A 21,951-nucleotide genomic window follows, 5' to 3' on the forward strand; every position below is an offset into this window, starting at 1 on the left:
ATCTCTCAAAGTGTAATGTGCTCCTTCAGTGTCTGGTGACCTGGTACATAGGTCTGGCATTTCCTTCCTTTTTAGGACTTGCAAAGCTAATAGTCATTTTTACAATTTGGGGACATGAGAGATTTGATAGCATTTGCATCACTTGGAGAATTATGCTAAAAGAATCTTATAAATGAAAAAAGTCTCATTTGTATTCATTTTCATTTTGTAGTGATTTTTTATTTTCAAAAATTGGTTCTGTAACTAAACATGGATATACTAAACCAAGTGTTTTGCAGTAGCTGAACAAAATAGAACTTGTGCTTCTATTCCAAATACAAATGTTTATATGATTTAAAGATTAAGAATAATAATGTACTGTACTATATAAAAATACTGAACCAGTTGCTTTCAAGAATCTCTGTTGGAATTGTACTGCAGCAAAGAAGAAAAAAGGGAAATAAGTCATTAGCATCACAAGAATGGAAACATTAGCAGTTTCCTTTTCCTGTTGTAGTCTTTTATGATAGTTAACTAAAGCTTAAAACTCATTTATATAATCAGGTCATTTTTATAAACAGTAAACACGGCCAGAGCTGGCATAATGATGCTTTTCCAGACAAGATAATCAATAATAGTAACAATTAACAAAAAACGAATGTCTTTCAGGAGAAAGATGGTAAAGGAACTCGACTTGCATATGTTGCACCTACAATACCAAGACGGCTGGCCAGTACCTCTGACATTGATGAAAAAGAAAACAGGTGACTATGAAGTTATATTTTTTTAATATAAAATTTAAATAGGATTTTAGAATGACTGACAAACTTTCACGTTTTCAAACAGTGATAATTTATAGCATTGTCTGACTGTATAGATTATGCATAAAACCAACAGTTTCCAGCTGCAGAAATGCTAACATACATTTTCATGCAAAAAGAGGTGCATTATGATGGCCAAAGGTATCTGAACATAGAATACATCTTTTCAAAGTTTTGTTTTATTTTGCCTTGTACACCTGATTGCCTTACATATAATTTTGTGAAAGATATGTTTTATTCTTCTTGTTATCTGAACTTCAAATCTTGAGCTGACATTTTTATTAGAAATTCAGGTTTTGTATGTCAATTTTGGGGATAGTTTTTCTAAGTAGATTTTTGCAAGGTCATTCCTTGCTGCTATAAACTGCAACAACAGCCTGGAAATTCCTTATGACTGAAGTCACATCAGCTAGTGATACATGTCAGACCCCTCAGGAACAGCTACTGCAAGCCTAGTTACACTGGTCTTAGAGTATCATGAGTTCTAAGGGCTTGTCAGCTTTTAAAGTTCTTATAATTCTTTTCAAAGAATGGAAAAATGCCATCAAATCAGCTATTAAAAAAGCCAAGTAGATTTCCCTTATTGCACTGGATAATCTCAGGAGCAAACAGAAAAACGTCTTGTTCCTTTTTTGAGAAAAACAGATCTAGCAATGACCACAGAGAATAAACAACAATTGATTTAATGTCGATTAAATCCTCTTTAGCAGTTTTCTTTTGATGCTGCTTTCTTCTTATGTTTCTAATAGTTTTAGTATGAATATAGTATCTTTCCACAGTGGCTTGAAATGATTGTCCATAAGAGCAATTTTATACCTTATTCAGTTACGTTTATTTTAAGTGTGTTATCCAGGATTTTAATTTGTAGCTCCTGTTCAACTCGCATCAAAAACAGCCTTCTTTAATGTAAGTTTGCTAAATTACAATCTCCTTTACAGAGATTCATCTGCTAGTTCAATACGTGGTGGCAGTTCTTACACCAGGAGAAAATGGGAGGAAGATGTCAAGAAAAACAGTTTGAATGAAGGTCCTACATCATTAAACACGAGTTATCAAAGAAGGTATGGGATTTTGGGATTTTCTCTTTTTTCTATCAAAATAGGCTTAAATGTCAACAAGTACTGAATAATTTTATAAGGACGGTTTATAACTGACATTTTGCCATGTTCATAATAATTGCAAAGTGTGTATTGCAATGGTTGTGCTGATTTTAAATGTGCAGTTGTATGCTGATGGAGTGGTTGTGCTGATTTTAAACTATGTAATTAAAGTTAAATACTTTCTTTTTCCTATGGTTTATTTCAGTTTGGGGTTCATTTGATGCTTTCCAGATGAGTTCAGTAGTCAAAATCAATTATTTTAAATGTTGGAATGTTTCTGCTTGGTATATGAAAAGGGGGAAAACACTGTCTCTGTTGAATTCTGGTTATTGCATGACAGTCTTGGAGGTATTGGACTGCTGTCTTTAATTCTAAATTATAGCCATACCTATGTTGAGTATCAGCATCATAGAATATATAGAATTCACTTGAATGCAAAGTAAATTACGAAAATATGAGAATAATTCTCAGGTGTGCTGGTTCCTAACTTGCAGAATTTTCTCAGGAGGAATCATATGCTGCACATAAAATGCATTATTAACTTTGCTGCATTGTGTAGTTTCAATGTAGCTATTTAAGTCAAATTCTTCATTGTAATTAGTGGGGAAATAGCTAAAATGAATAGATCAAAGAAAATAATCAAATAACTAAGCTGCATATTGATATGTGCTGCTGAAGTACATGAAACATACTTAGCATTTTTTTGAGTCTTGACATTGATGTTATCAGTAACCAGGCTGTCTCATACAGCATAAATCATATTTATTTCTTGTAAACCACTGGGTCTGCTTTATAGCTTGAAGAGCAAGGGAAAAACCTGAGTGGGATGTTATTCTTCCTGGGAATGATTAAAGATTTTTTTTAAATGGGGCAGCATATTTAATTGCTTTCAAATTATAAGAGGAGTGATATTGATGATATTTTCTTTCCTGACAAGCTGTGCAGTAAGGTTCTGCATTTTCTGAGGTCTTCAGTGTGGGTGAAACAGCAGTTTAAAAATGGGACATTTGGGGCCCTGTATGAATGCTTTAGTAGATGTGATCAAGACATTCTTACATAAACGAGTGAGATTCCATTCTTTATCCTGTTCGGTGAAGAAATGGTTGGGACTAAGGGACACTTCTGCTGCCTTCCAAAATGATAAATTAAAAGTCCTAGCCAAGGAAACAATGGAAAAAATGCCTTTTTTGCACCAGTTTCCAAGACTCAACTGAGGCACAGAGTACATGGGCAAAAATTTAATGGTTCATTCACAGCTTGGTGATATTTTAATGAGAAAATATAAGTAATAAATGCAGTCATTGTACATGTCTCTCCTTCAGTGGCTCCTTTGGTAGAAGACAAGATGATTTGATAAGTTCTAATGTTCCAAGTACTGCATCAACAGTTACCTCTTCTGCTGGTCCTCAGAAAACACTGCCTGCCAGCACAAACACTACTATGAAGAGTACAACAGGTACTACTTCAGCAGGTGTACAAAGCAGGTAATGGCACCAAGACATTTTGTTCCTTTTTTTTGTCAGGTCTACTGTGTGCTTATGTATGTGCATGCGTTCTTGTTTAGTAGATCCTGGGGCTCTGGATTTTTTCACTTTACTGTTAAATTTGTTTTGATTTTATACAATTTGGCTCAAAAATTGTGAATGGCTTTCTGCTGTAACATGAAAGCCATGTTGATATAAAAGAATAAGTCAAATGTTAGAAGAGTCTGAAGAATAAAAGTTCAATTATTGTGAACTGGTAATTCTTAATTTATTCAATTTAATAGCTCAAGCTGAGCTTTCATAGTAGAGACCTTTCTCAGTTTGCTTCTTAAAAAAAAATCCATCCCTCAATTTACATGTTACTAGTTGTTTAGTAAAGTGCTTTCATTGTTTAGCTGTTTCCTTTTCTCTTTTTTTGTGTTGCTGCTTGTTATGCTGTAGTACCGCAAATCGTTTGTGGGCTGAGGATAGTACTGAGAAAGAAAAAGACACTGTTCCTACAGCAGTGACCGTTCCTGTTGCACCATCTGTTGTAAATGCTGCAGCCACTACCACAGCCATGACTACAGCTACTTCTGGCACTGTGTCCTCAACATCAGAGGTCAGGGAGAGACGGAGGTGTGTAAAGGTCCTAAGAGTAATATTGCTCTTACACAAAAATTATACTTTTTTTTTATTATTTAAAGGAATGTGTTGGTTACCACAGATTTGAACAGTACGGTATGTAAAGCAATGTTGTTTTCTTGCTGTGCATTGAAACAACTGGTACCTCAGTTCATCTAAGAGCTTAGTACTAGTAGACACCATTAATGAAATTTAAACTTTGATGTTGTATGTTTTTTACTGGCCTTGGGTTCTCATATGGTATATGGTATTTTCAGATTTATATTTCTCTTAACAGATTGAATCCTCTTAGAAATACCAGTAATGGAACTCTGTAAAAACACTGAATTAAAAATAATTAAATTAGCAATTAATTAATTAATTACTACAACTACATTGCTGCAGACTGAGATAGTATGCCATTGGCAGTATGCTAATAAGTCACAGCATAGCATTTTTTCAATCATTTTGTATGCCTGACATTATTGAGAAGAGAGTATTGAACCCAACACATTCTGTTTATTTCATTGCATGATGTAGGGTCTCTTCTACTTGAAACAGTCATACAATTTCAAATGCAATGCTTTAAGAGATATTCAGTATGAAGAATGAGTAAGAACCTGATGTAAATCTTATTTTAAGAATATGGTGTTTTTTTCTGTTTACAGTTATATGAAGGATGAGTTAAGATTGGTGCATATTTGTTTCCATAAAGAGTGGTTTCCTTCTATTTATGGAAGCAAAAATAAGATTTCAAAAGATTGTTAATTCCTGTTAGCTTTCCCATGTTTTTCTTTTCTGGGTACTTATAAATGTTTATCCTTTAACCCTCCTGCTGCAGTTAAGGTTTGTGTGTTGCTCCTGTAGTAGGTTTGAAATGTACTTTCTGTATCAGTGCCAGATATGTGTATCTCTGTATGTTCACAGAGGTAATGAAGCCATTCCTTACTACAGGAGAAAATTGTATTCTTTTGGTTCACTTAAGGCAGCAGCATTTAAAGATTCCTTATAGAGGCCTAATTAGGGTACTCTGTTTTTTGTAGACTTCCTTCCTACCCAAAACTGAGATGAAAAAACTTCTATGATACGTAGGTTATGTTTTTATTATTCCCCACCGTGATTCAGGAAGGGTCCACATGTGCTAACAATCCATTTCAATAACTACAGTAGTTAGAACCTGCATTTTCCATAGTGAAATTTGAACCAAACCCAACAAATGAAAAGCATAACCAACAAAATATGCGTTTTCTTGAAAATAATTCAGAGTAGTTCAAATTCTAAAATTCAGATACTATTTCAGTCTTATATCAGCTAGAAAGGCAAGGAAAATTCGAATTAGGCTTTTGCTGTCTCGTTTGCACTCACTAGTGTGTGTATACTAATGTGCATATACTACGTATGTTTTAGATACCTGCAGTTGGCCTGAAATGCCGTGGTTTTCTCTGACTGGGCTGATTGTGTAAAACACTGTTGCAGATGCATTCTTGATGGCATATTAGTATATCCATGAATCTTAGAAGTCAAAATTGGAATAATTGCTGCATGCATTTGAGAATGTAGCACTCTAAATATGAGCACAAGCATATCTATATGTGTATATATACAGATAGATAGATAATTTGTGTGTGTATCTACATATGTTTCTATGCACATGAAAAAATGTGTATGAAATATTATATGCTATATATTTTCTTAAGTAGTGAAGTAGGTTAATCTGTGTTTATCAGCTGAAATTGTATATTTAGAAAGTATGTTTGCAAGACTGTTTCAAAGATAGTTGAAAAGTGAAGATATAAAGTACTTTATTGATGAAGCACATAATGGTGCATTCTTTTGGAACAGCTGAAGAAGCTGTATTCTTTATTTGATTTTCAGGATTGGTAAAATCCTAAAAAAAACAAGGAAGAAACAGGGAAGGAAATGACAAACTTGAGTCTCTTAAATGTTTGTATCATGAATAATACAGCATAGGTAGCTCTGTGTGGCACACACAAGGGATGCTAGGGAAGAGCACTTTCTACTCTTGACTGTAACTGCCGTGTGCACCTGAAAAGTTGAGACTTTTCATTTTCTCTGTGCAATTAAAAATATTTCAGATTTAGTGGAAGGTAGGCGTAGGTACAGCAGTTACTAAAAGGAGGTTATGGGAAACAGTTTGTAGCAATTTTAAGCCCTAAAGATAACACCTGCTCTGCAATCAAACCCTCCTAGGTAGGTGGTGGTTCAGGTCAAGTTAACTATAGCAGCTTAATGGGAACCTTTTTCCTTGTGTTGATACAGCCTAGAGTTTTTGAGAAATGGAAAGTCAGTCAAAAATGCTGCTTGCAAGAGACATGGATAAGGAAATCAAATTTACATAGTGCAGGTTTTTAAGATGCGCCATAAGATGGAAGTTGTTTCAACATTTTCAAGTATAGCAGTTAGTTGTAAGTATTTTAATGGGGTAGAGCATAGGTTGTAATCCATAGGTCTGTGTAAATTAAGTTTTTTAACTCTTATGATTGTTTCAGAACTCTTTCTAGTATGTGCTAAGGCTACTAAATATATTATTAAGTGAGCAAACTGCTCTTTCCAAACATAAATTATTTCGGTGTTAATAACTGATGGCATAATCACTAGCAAATTATTGAATCCTTATCCAGTGACTTAACTATTCTTAACTAATGATATATAGAGACAATCAGAAAATATTACAGAATCTGATCTAAAGAAGCTCAGAGAAGTTTTAAGCAGCCTTTTAGCAACCTCTTGATTTTGCTTTTTTCAAATATTTTTTTTCATTTTTTCTAATTTAGAGCCAATTTAAGGATTTTAAAACTGTGTGAAATTATAGCAGCTTCACAGAGTATTCTGCCACAGAAAATCAACAAATGCATTAAAATCTTTATGTTCTTTAATTATGGGTTTACATACATACAAATATATGCATTTGTGAATGTATCTATGTCCTGTTGGTTTTTTACCTGTTAACTGGATTAGAGAATTTCTTAAAAAGAGTCTAGACCTTGCACGTCTACTCTAGTAGCCTTTTATGTTTGATTACCTGCTTATTCTGCAGAACTTCTGTGGGTTTCATGAAGATTTATTTTTAAGCTCATTTTCTTCAAAGGGACTTGGGTTACTCAAAGTGTGGATGATTCATGTGAAAATATGGTAACCACCTCCTGAGGGATTCTTTATTTCTGGTGAAATGGATGATATAATGAGGTTTTCTGCATTAACAGTACATTTGGCTTTTTCTGAAAGCTTACAAGTTATGTTAAAAGTTAGTACACACACATATTTAATGTATAAATGTTTAACTGGCTGAATCTCTGAGGTCTTCTACCCCTGTGTTAGTAGACCAGTGATGTATCAAAAGAGCTGAAGTTAAATTTATAGAAAATGGGAAGAAAAAATTTAAATAAAGTAGGAAAACTGGGAATTTTAATTGAGTGCTAAAGCTGCTGTCTTGAGTAAGTAGATCAGTATGATGTGAATGAAATGTCTAAAATGTAATCTATCCTATATAGTTAAATATTTTCTTCTGACTGCCTTAGTTTTCATTCTGCAGTGTTGGAGAGGGGGTGGGGGTTTGACCACTTAATAAGTTTGTGCAAAAATTATCATATGCTAATTTTATTTGTAATTAACTCTTTAGATCATACCTCACTCCAGTACGGGATGAAGAGTCCGAGTCCCAAAGAAAAGCTAGATCCAGGCAAGCACGACAGTCTAGAAGATCTACACAGGTATTACCAAAGCTTCTACATTTTTGAAAATATACCCATAACATCATTCTTGAGAAATAGGCATAGCATACTGCAATTGCATCCATTTCTAATTTTTTTTTTCTGTGCATGTACTATTGTAGATAGTACAATTGAGCTGATTAGCATATAGGTAGCTAATAAGATTCATGACATAGGAAAAAATACTTTTAATCTAATTTCTCTGGAGAAGGAAAAATACTAAAAGAGAGTGGTAATTATTATTACGTGCTAATAATCTAATATCTAACTGTGTATCTCTTTGCAGCATTTCTCTCTCTTAGTTTGCATACTGATATATTTGGAAGTTCTTCCCAGTTTTTAGCCATATCTATCAGCAACTAGCACAATCCTGTCACAGGGACCAACGTGGCAGGAGCAAAATAGAGTATCTCTAATGGTACTCGAATGCTCTTTGGGCAGTGGAGTAACTGCCAGCCACTGTCTGCTGGCAAACTGAGAATAATCAGCAAATAGTCCCTGAGTAAAACAGCACAAAGAAATACTCTAGCCATTTTCCTTACCTGTTTTTAGGCTGAGTCCATAGCTACATTGCTTACTGATGTTGCTTTCAAATCTTTGCAGTTTTAAACCCCTCAAATACTTCTGGTTAGCTTTCCAAATGAGAGATCTGTGGTGCTTGATACAACTTAATTGTATGGGACTTATTTTTTACTTTGTAGTACTAATTCAGAGCCCTGAATGATGGTCAGACTACAGGCTAACTATTGCTGAATCTGTACAGTGAAGAAACTACCAGGAATTACTGGATTAAACTTTATCAACGCTAAAAGCAATTAAGTAACTCATAAGATGCAAAGTTGGCTTTGAAGAATAGATTACAGAGTGTTTTGAGCAATGTCTCACTAAGATATGTTAGCTGAAAAGTATAGTAGAGAAAAGCTGTCTTCATAAAATTGTTTGCTTTCTGAGCTTATTTCAAAACTAGTTTTTAGCCTAAAAATAGCAAGAGACTTCTTAGTGTTGCTGACCTAAAAATCAAATTGCAAGGATTAATTTGTAAAGTATCAACATTTCTTAAAAGATGAGTATTACATTTTTAGGGTTCTTTCAGAAATGTTTAGTATGCTTACAATCATATTAAAAGCATCTATTGGAGTCTTAAATTATTTCTATAGGATCTTCTGTGCAATCTGTATCTACTAGTTCAGCTAAAAATTGGCTTGCTGGAGAGTCTGTGGTAGATCACATTACAGCAAATACTTGCCACATACCAGAGGGATGTTTGGTTCAAAGATTCAAGAGGAAAGCTTATAGGTAGAATATATAGGTAAAATTTATTTCTTAATAGATATATTTAATTTTCTTAAGTTGAATGTTTTCTTTAAAATATTTATGTAATGTGATCACCTACATTAATGTTAATGTTATATTTAAATGGTGTTTGCTGACTGCTGTTTTCACAGGGCGTAACACTGACAGATCTTCAAGAAGCTGAAAAAACTATAGGAAGAAGTCGTCCCACACGAACCAGAGAACAGGAAAATGAAGAAAAAGAAAAGGAGGAGAAAGAAAAGCAAGACAAAGAAAAACAAGAAGAAAAGAAAGAATCTGAAACTAAAGATGATGATTATAGACAAAGATATTCCCGAACTGTTGAAGAGGTATTTTCATGATGAGTCTCTTTAGGTAGAGAAATTATATGAATCTTTACTCCAACAATATTATTTTAGTTTTGGTACTACTGTAAGAATAATTTATATAGTTAAATGTTTTCTTATCTCGTGGTTTGTATTCATTAATCTTGGTAAATTAATTCTGACATTTTTCTGTTGAATAGCCGTATCATCGCTATAGACCAAGTTCAACTTCTACTTCTTCATCATCCACCTCTTCACTCTCCACGTCCACTAGCTCTCTATCAAGTTCAAGTCAGCTAAACAGACCAAACAGTCTTATAGGTATAACTTCTGCCTATTCTCGGAGTGGAACAAAGGAAAGTGAGAGAGGTAGGATTACTGTTTATGAAGGTTTTTTTTTTTTTCTCTTAGTTGACAAAGAGTAGCTTACATTTCCAGAGGTATTTCAGAATGGGGTGAGATACGTAAGACCATTGGGGATGTAGCTTGCTCAAATCTTCTGTAAGAAATTTCAAAACTTTCATATAGAGAGGAAAAAAGATTTTCTGTATTTGGTGGTTTCGCAGCCATATGTTTTTTTTTCTATTGTTGGGTCACAGAAATTTCAAATATACTCCCATAAATATCCACATAATGCTTTAATTTCTACTTTAACACAATAATTATAATAAAATACTATATTTCAAGGTCTGAATACTTGCATGTTTTAAGAAGGAATTTTACTTGATTAAATAATTGCTAAATAACCAGGAGTTTTTTTCATTCCTTCCACATTGAAGGACTGGAATGATGCTTTATTTCTTTAAGGACCTCTCAGGGTTGTATAAGCAGCTGGAAACCTTTTCCAGCTGCTCATACAGCCCTGAGAGGTCCTTAAAGGGTATTTTTCCTATTGCAGTTCAGATGTAACCATACTTCTGCATGCTTTAACTGGTTTATGTAATCTTAAACTGAGGATTAGATGCATGATTCAGAGATCACAGAATGTTCTTCTCTGATGTCACAGAGATTTTGCCCTCATTTCAAATGTGAGTTACCTGCTTTAATTCTGAGACATGTTGTGCCTGATTCTTTGCCTGTCAAATGAGGAGCCTGTTAACATACAGTGTGATCTCCTGTTCTTGGACTTGCCACTGTTGACTTGAGAGAAATACTTTAATTCAAGTTATTGATCAGTAACTTCAGTAGGGTTACTGATTGAAATTGATAATTTTGTTCCACAGAGGGTCAGATAAAATGATCCACTGATGAAATCTCCATGAACTATATAGCAGTATTGCCATGTTCCCTAGAACAGTATTTTCTGAGGAAGTTACTGGGGCTAGGCTTCATGGATATGCTTTCTAATTTTTTCCCTTTTTCCTAAAATGAACTGAAATTTGGATTATGATTCTTTCATAATGCATGCTTACTCTAGGAAACTCACTCTAGATTGTTCTATGGAAAAGGTTTTCATTTCGTATATATTAGCTACCAGAGGTTCTATTTTTTTCAAGTTATGACTTCTGGGGGAGAAATACACTACCATCTGAAATCTCAGCAGTAAAACCCTAGTTTATTAAATTAGGAAAGGTGTATGCTCACCATAAATGTATTTCTCTTCTTTCCTATTTAATTTTTAATTTCCTATTTAATTTTTGCTTCATTCTAAATTGTTTATTTACCTCTGAAGACTAGTGATGATAGTTATTAATGATTAGTGATTCTTCTATCTGGACTCAATTCTGTGGTTTCTTTATTTAATAAAAGAACATCGAGCTAAATAAACTGCATGATATTAAGTAAAGAACTTTGGTTTGGGCAGGTTTGTTCAATGGTGGTTTTTTTTTGGTGGGTTTTTTTTTTGTTCGTTTTTGGTTTTTTTTTTTGCACACGTTACTTGTAACGGGGGTAGCAAGCACAATCCTGAGTTGTTGCATCTATTTCAAATTGCCATTGTAATTTGTTTTAAAGGAAAAGGACATCTGTAATACAGTAATAATCTAACCTAGGAGGTCCCAATTTATTCTTCCTTAGAGCAAAAATGGAGAGGACTGTGATGAAAAGGAGGACTCTAAGAAGGATTTGTAAAAGCTGGGTTTTATTTAATATTGCATCCTTGATTTATGCAACAAAAAAGCTTGTTTGATGAAGTATGGTAAAGGATTACCTTCTCTTTTTTTTTTTTTTGTACTTTTATACATCTGCTGACACAGATGTTTCAATTATTAGATGGCAGTTTTGAAAACTGAATTGTAAGTCCAAGTTGTATTGTATTGCTGTTAGATTAAGACATTTTGATTAGGTGACTGAGGTGAAATTAATATCTAGAGTATTTTAGAGCTATGTGTTCTGAGAAGTGTATGTTATAGCAAACCCTGTATGTGGTAAGAAGCTCTTCAGTGAATTTATTTCAGGTAAAAAGAATTTATTGTGAACATTTTAAAGACTGAGAACAAGTATTTCAGAAAATTAGACTGTGTCATAATTCAGTGAATGAGAAAGTTGTTATTAACAGAAGGGTGCAAAAAAGAAGAAGAAAAGGAAGAAGATAAGTCACAGCCTAAGTCTATAAGGGAAAGACGGAGACCAAGAGAAAAACGACGATCTACAGGAGTTTCTTTTTGGACTCAGGATGTAAGTAAACTTCATTTGTAGCAAAATTAAATGTGTGTAGTCTACTCTTAAAATAGAGAATTGTTTAGAGTAATACAATATATAACTCATTGTTCTAGAAAATATAATGCTTTTCAATTTGAATAGTCTTTGGTTTTGGTTTGATGCTTTCAGGAGCAGAATCAAAATTAAGTTTTTTCAGTTGATACTGCTAACCAGAATTCTAGAACACTGTACTAACCATAACTTAATAGGAATTATTAATTATGGAAAAGAAATAAATTATTCAACAAATGTTTTCTATTGCATGTGTACCAAAGCTGTAAAAATGAGACTCTTTATTTGGCACATTGCAAGTAGCTATGTACTTAGCAAATTAAAGAACTGCTGTCAGATTAGAAAGGTTATAGTTGATGTTTCAGACTATTCCTTTTTCCTTTTCTTTGTCATGGGATCCATATATAATGTAAAAGTCAGGTTTTCATGTGTCAAATGCAAAATTGTTTCATCTCCTTCTGGTACTGAAAACATGTACCTGTTTGAGAATTTTCTTCATATATCCTCTGTATTCTCTTTGGAGTATTCTGCTGCTTTTAGATTTTCATGTTCAAAGTGTAGAATGCATTAAAATCTTACTAAGCTTTCAACAGTTTTATTTTTCCTCTCCTACCTCTTTCACCAGAGTGATGAAAATGAACAGGATCACCAATCTGATTCAGAAGAAGGAACAAATAAGAAAGAAACTCAGGTAATTTAAGAAAGATAATTTGTTAATTAACTTTTAAGAGATACATTTTGTTGTAAAATTTTTGTTACAGTTGAATTTACATATCAACAGTGGCCATAACTGACCGTTTTGACTTCCATTCCATTTGTATAGAAAACATAGAATCCAGAAAATGTAGATTATAAATCCAGAAAATGTAGATTCGATTTTTGACGCACAGGTCAGGGACATGATGCAGCAGGTTACTGGAGCAAGCATTCTGTTTCTACCTAGCAAAATCTTTATTTTACCTACATTGTTATTTTCAGATAAATTATGGCCAATTACTTATACACACTAATTAAAAGCTTTGAAAATTAAGCCCAGTGCTGTCATTATAATTAAAAAATAATATGAGAAGTTAATTTAAGGAAACACAGAAAGTTGAAAAGTGCAATGCATGTAATTTCTTCAGTGAACAAAATGGTTTTCTGAATATCCTAAATGAGTATTATTGGTCTTGATAAAAAGTCAGTGGAAAACTGTATAATAGGTTTGATTTGATGGGAAAAGTTCTTGAAAACAGAATGGTGTTTGACAGTGGGATGAAAAGGTGTTAAGAGGGAATTAGTTATATAAGCTGAACTATAAAAAGAATATGTAATATATTTCTTTTGACCTAAACACTGGAGTAGCACACTACACAATCATGTTCATTACTTAGAAGTAAAGCACAAGTGATATTTCTTTCTTTTTTGTAAAAGCTTACATTACACATCTGTTAAATATTTTAGTTAAGAGACTCATTCTGTGCCGTTTTGATTTTCTGTATTTTTTATTTCTGTGGCACATTAACATAACTGCATAGTCCTGTTTCCTCCCATTCCAATGGTACATATCATTATCCCTAGGTCTGTAATTACTTCATATTCTGTTCTGTAGACATTAATTCTGGTAGAGCATGCTATGTGGTGCTTCTGATAAAATTAATAACATTACAGTGAAATAGTGCTAAATCAGTCCCAAAATCATGAATATTATTAAAAGGGTGAGTGTGTTGGGCTGGAATGTTGGAGACATATAAATTTGACTGACCAGGAGTTCTCGGACAGGTGCAGTTTTTGCTATGTGGCTAGGGCCAGAGAGTGGTGGTAAATGGAATTCCATCCAGCTGGCACCTGATCAGGAATGGAATTCTCCAGGGTTCATTATCGGGGCCTGTCCTGTTCAATACTTTCATCTATGACCTGGCTGAGGGGACCTAGGCCACCCTCAGTCAGTTTGCAGGTAACACCAAGTTCAGCAGCAGTGTCGATCTGCTGGAGGGCAGGAAGGCTCTGCAGAGGGGTCTGGACAGGCTGGATCAGTAGGCCAAGGCCAACTGGATGAGGTTCGGTAAGGCTCAAGTACAAAACTTGGGTCCCAACAACCCCATGCGGTGCTACAGGCTGGGGACAGAGTGGCTGGAAACTGCCCAGGGGATAAAGTAGCTGGGGGTGCTGGTGACAGTGACTGAACATGAGCCAGCCTGTGCCCAGGTGGCCGAGAAGGCCAGTGGCATCCTGGCCTGGATCAGCAATAGTGTGGCCAGCAGGACCTGGGCAGGGATTGTGTCCCTGTACTTGGCACTGGTGAGGCCACACCTTGAGTCCTGTGTCCTGGGTCTGGTTCTGGGCCTGCAAGAAGGACATTGAGGTGCTGGAGAATGCCCAAAGAAGGGCAGCAAGGCTGGGGAAGGGTGTGAAGCACAAGTCCTGTGAGGAGTGGCTGAGGGAGCTGGGGTTGTTTAGCCGGGAGAAAAGGAGGCTCAGAAGAGACCTCTCTCCAACTCCCTGAAAGGAGGCTGTAGCCAGGTGGGGGTTGGCCTCTTCTCGCTGGTAACAGGGACTGGACAAAAGGAAATGGCTTCAAGCTGAACCAGGAAGGTTCAGGTTGGACATCAGGAAGAATTTTCTCACTGAAAAGGGTAGTTAAGCATTGGAACAGGTTGCCCAGAGAGGCTGTGGAGTCACCATCACTGGAAGCATTCAAGAAACAACTGGACATGAGAGCATTATGGTTTAGTTGTCATGGTGGTGTTCAGTCAAAGGTTGGACTCAGTGATCGTGGAAGTGTTTTCCAACGCAAATGATTTTATGGTGAAACATCAGAACAGTTTGCCCATTTTTCTACAAAATCTCTTAATTCCCAGCATTATTCATGCTCTTGACAGAAAAGAGTGATGTTTTATTAGGAGTGGTTAGGCTATGGCATGTACCTTTGATATCCTCTGTGCAGTAAAAGCCCTTCAAGGTCAAAGGGGAAATTGAGTATATTGTGGAGAATGTGGCTGTTTACCTATGTACACTGAAAAAAATACCGTTTCCTTCTATAAAAGGAAACCAAGCAAGCCACATCAGCTCCCCCAGAAAACGACCTATGGGGATGGCTTCAGCCACTGCTAGGTGAATAACATTGGAGGATGTCCAGGTGATAATATGTCAGTAGAGTTTCTTGACTGAAATGTCTTCACTCAAGATTGGAATAATAATTGGAAAAAATTATGAATCTGTATTGACCACCCAGAGGGGCAAAATGTTTGTGTGGCTGATGTAATACATAGAGGATGCTCCCTCACTCTTAAGTAATCACTTAGTTTTGCTTCTCAACTTACAAGAGTTTAATTTTTTATATTACTTTCATTAATTCATTCCAGGTGAATCCACGGGGACAAAATTTGCTGTCATATAAATTAACTCTAATAAGTACTTCCTTATGTTGTTGCTGTAGTAACTTCTTTCAAGTCATGCTATGTTGAAACAGTGATCCTGTATCTTAATATATTGTTTTGAGCTGAAGTCATTATGTTCAAAACATGGTAGCTGATGTTAAAGAAGAGAAAGAAGGAACAGTGAATTTGAGGAACACTGTTCAGATGCCTTTGATAACAGGAAGCAAACCCAGAATGCACTAACTGCTGCAATAACTCCACTGTTTAGGGCACTCGAGACTTTTAGAGTGTTATGTTAACGTCCTTGTAAATCATATTTTGTCAAGTGCATTCTAGCACATATTTCTTCTCTTTTCTTCTTCTTTTCTATTTTGACATAAAAAAAATTGAAGCTTGACACAGTTCAGATAATACATACTGGTGGATAGCATGTGCATGAGTTTAGTTGTATTTGTTCACAGATTGTTATGTATTTTAATTAAATTATTCACCAATCCATTCTTTTTCTCTCTTTTTACCTTTCCCTCCTCAGAGTGAGAGCCTTTCAAGGTATGTGCAATTTAAACAAAATAATTAGAATTGTTACACTTTCTGTCTGCATGTTGTCATTTTAAGTTCTTTATGTACAAATTCAGCTTAAATCCAGTGGTTGGATTGAGCTTTCAAAGGCTATGATGATACTTACATTTTGCATGAAGTATGATTGTGAAGCTACAGTCCTGCCACGTGTGGGTTGAATACTCCATGCGGGGGAATCTGTTGAACTCCATATTTGTAGTGCACTGAAGGCAGGCTGGGCATTTCACAGAACATAGTGAGCACAGTATTATGCCCTACAGATTTTTCAGCACAGACCCAGCTTTTACAAAGAAGACAAGAGTTTTTGTTGCCTCTCTTTTAGAATATCCTACTGAAAATCTTCTACGTAACTTCAAGAAAAATACAGCCTTTGAAAAGCACATTTCCTTAAGATTTGTTAAAGAAGTAAATGCTAAAATATTGATAATTTTTAAAAAATCATTTCTTTTTGGACCATTAGCTTTAATTATTAGAATTTTATTATGTTCTGACTGGTGAAAATAATGTTAAATAAAACTGCTGTAACACATGATTAGTGAAGAGTGAGCAGTGTGAAATTGCTCTTAACTTTATTAATACAGGATTTTATTGAGTTATTAGGATAAAAACTGCTAAAGATTTGTTTCATCAGCTGTTTCTGTTGAAATGCTAGAACTCACAACAAATAGTTTTGAAATCCTGGTTGCTGTAATAAAACTTAATCTAGTCCATTCATCTAGTGTTTTTTAAAACACTTCAATTAAACTAATACACTTTAAAAAAATCTTGTTTATAAATAAAGAAGAATTAAGTTATCTAAGCCAGTTCTAAAATATTTTAAGACATGTAAATATTTGCTTGCATTAAATAATTCAATTACATTTAAAATATGTCTCTGCATGCATTACTCTGCAGACTGAGCAATTTGAAAACATTTTCACCAAGAATCTTGAAGTAATAGAGAATGTAAAAATGAAATTTGCATCAAATTAGAAGACAGTGGTCTAACAACAATACATAATTGCATTTGGTTGTTTTCAGCTGGGTAGCAGCAAACTCAAAACGTGATACAGTCAGGGGTCTCAGTTTGGCTGCAAAGGCAAAGAAAAATCAGAACTTTTCTTTTACAGATATGATACGGGATCGCTCAGCATGTCTGCAGGTGATCGTTACGATTCAGCACAGGGGCGATCAGGGTCACAGAGTTATCTTGAAGATCGAAAACCATACTGCAGTAGAGTAGAAAAAGATGATAGCCCTGATTTTAAGAAGGTATCTAATTCAATAAGTTTGGTGGGAAAATTTGGTTTCATTACTGCTTTTCTGAAATTGTGTGAAAGTAGTCTCACATTGCATCCGAAATGCTGCTTAGAGTAACTTAGCTGAATGGAGAAGCACAGCAACCACTACAGTGGGGAAAAATATACATTATGAAACAGCTTCTGACTTTTGTACTTTTCAAGGCAAGGGAGAAATCCAGAGGAGCCAAGATAGAGTCAAATAAAAAAATGATAGTATTTATCGTAAGAAAAGTATCATTAAAACTGATGTATGCATATGTGAAGACTATTATGTGTTTGCCAGCTTACATACATATAAGGTAAAAATATGTTTAGCTCTTGTTTTAAAATAGAAGAGGAGTTTGTTGAAATGTTTACGGTGGTGGGGTAATCTGTGAAGTCTAAAGAAGAAAAGGTGGCTTTATTATGTGTAAGGTAAGTTGTGTGCGCCCTATACAAAGCTGTTTGTTTCTAGAAATATTTAGTAACAGTTCCTTATAGTGCTTGCTAATTTTAAACATCTTTATTTTACTTCTGAGATTCTTAATGTATTTGTTAACTTTACTGTGGTTCAATCATACTTTTGAAGTTTTTTGGCTAATCTCACTATTATCTGATTTTTAAACAAATATTTTCTCTTAGCTTTATGAACAGATTCTAGCTGAAAATGAAAAACTGAAAGCACAGTTACATGACACCAACATGGAACTTACAGATCTTAAGCTACAGTTGGAGAAGACCACTCAGGTTTGTATAAAACAAAAAAATCATGTACTTAACCAACAATGTAGATAATAAATCAGAAGCACCCCAGGCTGTGGGCTGCTCTTGACTAGGCATCAGCTTTGGTTTTTATTCAAAGATGGGAATGGAGAATTTCTTTCTTTCTAAAGAGAAAAGAGTGCACGATTCTGGTCTTCAGCTGTGAACAAAACATGTGAGACTGCTTCCTGCCTACTTAAGTAGTAGTGGCTCTTGCCAGCATGTATCTGCATGCAGCTTTTTTGCAGGGTAGGAGTAAACACTTTCTGCACTGTTAAGCTTATATTCAAACTGACAATTGGGGCTGCTGGCAAATTGGCATAACCTGCCAGTTCTTCCTGGCTGGTTAGATAGCTTTATCTTGGAAATTAAGAGCAAGTAATGCATTCCTGTTACCAGTAATTGCTGTCAGATAACAGTGCTGCATACAGTTATACAAGACACATACACTGGAGTTAGATTTGTCTAAATTTGTCTACTCTTGCTGTAGAATGTTTCATATTATCAGATCATATTTACCACAATTCACCTGTACTTAATTGTCTTTCATGGGTACCCTGCAAATGTTAGTGAAGATGCCTGTTTTGTAATGCTTTTAGATAGAAATACTGTGTTTTTCCTGTTAGCCAAAGGCTGTGTCGTGATTAAATAACAAAGATGGTCACAGAAGTGCTTGATAAATCCAGCTTATTCTTTATCTCAGTGTTACTTCCCTGAACACACTTTAAAATGCTTTTGATTACATACTTCAGACAGAATACTAAAACGTCTAATTGTTTTTTTCCTCAATTCTGTGTTGTGTCAAAGCACATGTCAATGTCTTCATCATTTTTGTGTTTCAGAGACAAGAAAGGTTTGCTGACAGATCACTCTTGGAAATGGAGAAAAGGGTGAGTTTCTGCCAAAGAACTTTTAAATATTCCAGTTCAAGCTTTGTTTTAGCTTGTTTTGCAACCCCTGGTTTGGATATATTTTAGTAGGAACAGAAACCTTTCTTATAATTTGCATTTTTTAGAAGGTTTGGGGGTTTTAGGTTTCAAAGTGGCAATGAATGTAAGTTGGGAATTACACTTAAGAATTGCCTTTAGTTTGCCTATTTGTTCGTGATAACAAGTTTCTAAACTCTGCTGCCCTCCAGGGATGTGCCACTTGTTCCATCTCATCCAAAACAATTTTGGCATTCCAGAGGGTTAAGCAGATTCATTGTGACTCATTTTTTAACACAATTCCAATATTCAGACAAGTTAATTTCCTCAGAGCTTTCCAGAGGCACCAGTTATTGTTGGTAATGAGGTAGCTGTTTCTGCCTCACAGATGTGGGACCTTAAACCTGCTAATGATATAAAATTATCTTTATCTGCCTCTTTCCTTGCAGTGTAGCTTTTTTCAGAGGAATATGATAATGGGGTAGGGGGATAAAGTGGAAGAATGAGTAAACAGTGCAGGAAGAGGGGCATCAGAGACACCCTAATTTGAATGGGAAAGAGTCATGCAGTGAATTCATATGTGAGATGGACTACAAGAATTATTTCAGAAGTTGGACACATGATAATTTTAGGCTGTAATTTCATGTTAATTTAAAATCCAGCCCTGTAAAAGTTTAGTTTCACAGCAGTGTAAAGCAAACTACATTGATTTTGTGATGGTCTTGGCTTCCTTCATTGACTCTGAACACCATGTGTTCTTTTCTTCTCCCGTGATCCTGGAGTGACACATTAGAGACAAACTGGGGAAAAAAATTAAACTTTGACAGTAAGAAGTGATGTGATAAACATTTATTAATCCCTGGTAGATTTCATATTCACTAGCCTTTTGTATTGATTTTCCAGTATTTTAGGTTTTATTTATACAAAACAAGTTTTGGTTAAACAAAACTGTCCCGTACATAAACAGATTTTACAGGAGCACATGGAGATGTAGAAATACTCTCAGGCACTTCCTGAAGTTTCATTATCTTTATCTTAATAATCTCGGCACTTAATTGCTGCTGTTTAGCACGTATTTCTCTCTTTAATTTTTTTGGCATCCTAGTGTGGGCAGTGATTTCATCAGTAGAAAGGTTTCAGCAGCAGATAATTGGTTTCTTCCTTGCTAGCACGACCACACAAGTGGGCATTTAATTATTTAATCGATGTAGCTGCATCCATTAATGTGTGGGTTCATAGGTAATGCACGAAGTACTGCATAGATAGACATAATTTCAGATTTAAATTGCTGCTTGGCTTTCTCCCAGAACAGGCTGTTGCATTACAGCAACTGGCTTTTTTAGAAATTCTTGCACTTTTTTTTTAAGACATTCAGACCAACAGTAAAATATCTTTCAGAAATGTTATTTTTCCTCAATGTATTACTATTAAATCTAGTGGATAAATAAATAACTTAGTGATGTATGTATGTATGTAACTTAGGTGCTGTATGGCTGAAACAGGATTTACACAAAATTTGTACATCTGAATCTTGTTTATAATTACACTTCAGATAGAATTTTAAATGAGGAATACATTTATGATTTTAATTTTTTGTTGTTTAAATCTGAGGCTTCACTTTGAATGTGACTGAAGCAGGATTCTCAGCTGCTAGTCATCAATAGCTGATCTGTAGAAATAAGCTTATTGAATTCGGCATTTCAAAATAATTATAAAGATACCTTTTTAATGTGTAATGTAACAATAAAAATGCAAAAATTAAAAGAAATTGTAGAGCTTTTCTAAGTATACTTCTCCAAGTATGTGACTTCACTAAAATAAAATATAAACCTAAATATTTTAATATAAATTACATAAAGAAGAGGAGAGGAAAAAACTGAAGTAGTGAGGAAAAATTGTAAGAAATAAAAGGCCAATAGAGAAAGAGCTGAAGGCATCTTTGGACTATGACATTTTCCAGCTGAAATCTACCTTTTCAGTGAAGAAAATGAGAATATGTATTAAGCCTAGATTTGCACAGTAGTAAAATTCAGAAAATACTGGCTTTGAATTTTATTTAAATTCACCCTTCAGAAGTGGGTTTCTGTGATGTGACTTGGTGATACATTGTGAATATTGTTCATTTGAAAACTGTTTACCAGAAAGGGATTGTTTCCATGGGGATGGGGGTACAGATGAGAGCACATGTGCAAGGTCCTAGCAATACATGGGCAAAAATAAGGGTTTCTTTAACATCCTGTCACTCTGCCAAATATGCTAATACCCCTTTGCAGAATTTTGTGACGTGGTAATAAAACTTCAAACCAAAACTTAAACTTATGGGTTTCAGTCTGGAGTAGAATTCAGAAAAATATAGGTACCTTTAAACATTTTTTCCCAAATTTAGAATTCTTCATCTGGGAATTTGAATTGTGGAGAGGTGTATTTCTTTGTATTATTGAATATACAAATATATGTAGGCATATACATCTGGTTTTACTACTTAAAAATTGTATAGCTCTGTGGGGGTCCGTTTTTCATGTGTGAGTATCTGTGTACATCAGTCTGCACAATCCTGTGGCTCCTAGTTGCTTTGATACAAATATAAATGAGCTATTTTATTTTATAAGATGGGAGATTAGCATGTATTTTGTTTTCTTTTTTTGTGAGTTACAAATGTTTTTTGATAGACCTTACAGAGTTGAGGAAGTATGTAATAAAATTTTATACCTCATAGATTTCAACTACTTTGAGTCCAGGAAATAATCAAATAATATTGGCAAACCTTCTCAGTGAAACTGCAGTGCATTATTTCATTGGCATCCCTCAAACTGGTTCCTAGAAGAGTAAGCAGTTCAAGAAAAAGAGGAGCATAGCTTCAAATAATAGGAACAAAACAGTTTTACAAAGACTATTATACCTAGACCAGTCTATTTGTTTCTTTTGTATAATGTGAAGTATAAAAAGTCAGTTAAATATTTTACTGAATTGGTTTTTATTGCTAATAGACAAGCTCAACATGCTAGTTAAGCAAATACTTCAAAAGGATTAAGAATTTCTAGACACCTGAAATTTTGAGATTTGTTTGATCATTCATC

The 21,951-nt window shown here is 34.7% G+C and overlaps 1 protein-coding gene across 5 annotated transcripts in view; it reads left to right on the top strand.

The window, feature by feature from the left end:
- PPP1R12A (protein phosphatase 1 regulatory subunit 12A) overlaps positions 1 to 21,951 on the top strand; it is a 112,463-nt gene that overhangs the window by 80,267 nt on the left and 10,245 nt on the right. For 3 of the 5 annotated variants that reach the window (XM_053942361.1, XM_053942362.1, XM_053942364.1), the window contains 13 exons: positions 649 to 743; positions 1,739 to 1,861; positions 3,223 to 3,384; positions 3,826 to 4,002; positions 7,628 to 7,718; positions 9,164 to 9,361; positions 9,538 to 9,706; positions 11,835 to 11,953; positions 12,615 to 12,680; positions 15,881 to 15,897; positions 17,037 to 17,178; positions 17,829 to 17,933; positions 18,791 to 18,838. In XM_053942361.1, the coding sequence (XP_053798336.1) occupies positions 649 to 743; positions 1,739 to 1,861; positions 3,223 to 3,384; positions 3,826 to 4,002; positions 7,628 to 7,718; positions 9,164 to 9,361; positions 9,538 to 9,706; positions 11,835 to 11,953; positions 12,615 to 12,680; positions 15,881 to 15,897; positions 17,037 to 17,178; positions 17,829 to 17,933; positions 18,791 to 18,838 (1,512 nt within the window). Of the gene's footprint in view, positions 1 to 648; positions 744 to 1,738; positions 1,862 to 3,222; positions 3,385 to 3,825; positions 4,003 to 7,627; positions 7,719 to 9,163; positions 9,362 to 9,537; positions 9,707 to 11,834; positions 11,954 to 12,614; positions 12,681 to 15,880; positions 15,898 to 17,036; positions 17,179 to 17,828; positions 17,934 to 18,790; positions 18,839 to 21,951 lie in introns of those variants that run through there. The other 2 variants (XM_053942363.1, XM_053942365.1) reach the window with 2 other exon arrangements.

This window comes from Vidua chalybeata, chromosome 5 (genome assembly GCF_026979565.1).
Source record: "Vidua chalybeata isolate OUT-0048 chromosome 5, bVidCha1 merged haplotype, whole genome shotgun sequence".
NCBI classification, from domain to species: Eukaryota; Metazoa; Chordata; class Aves; order Passeriformes; family Viduidae; genus Vidua; species Vidua chalybeata.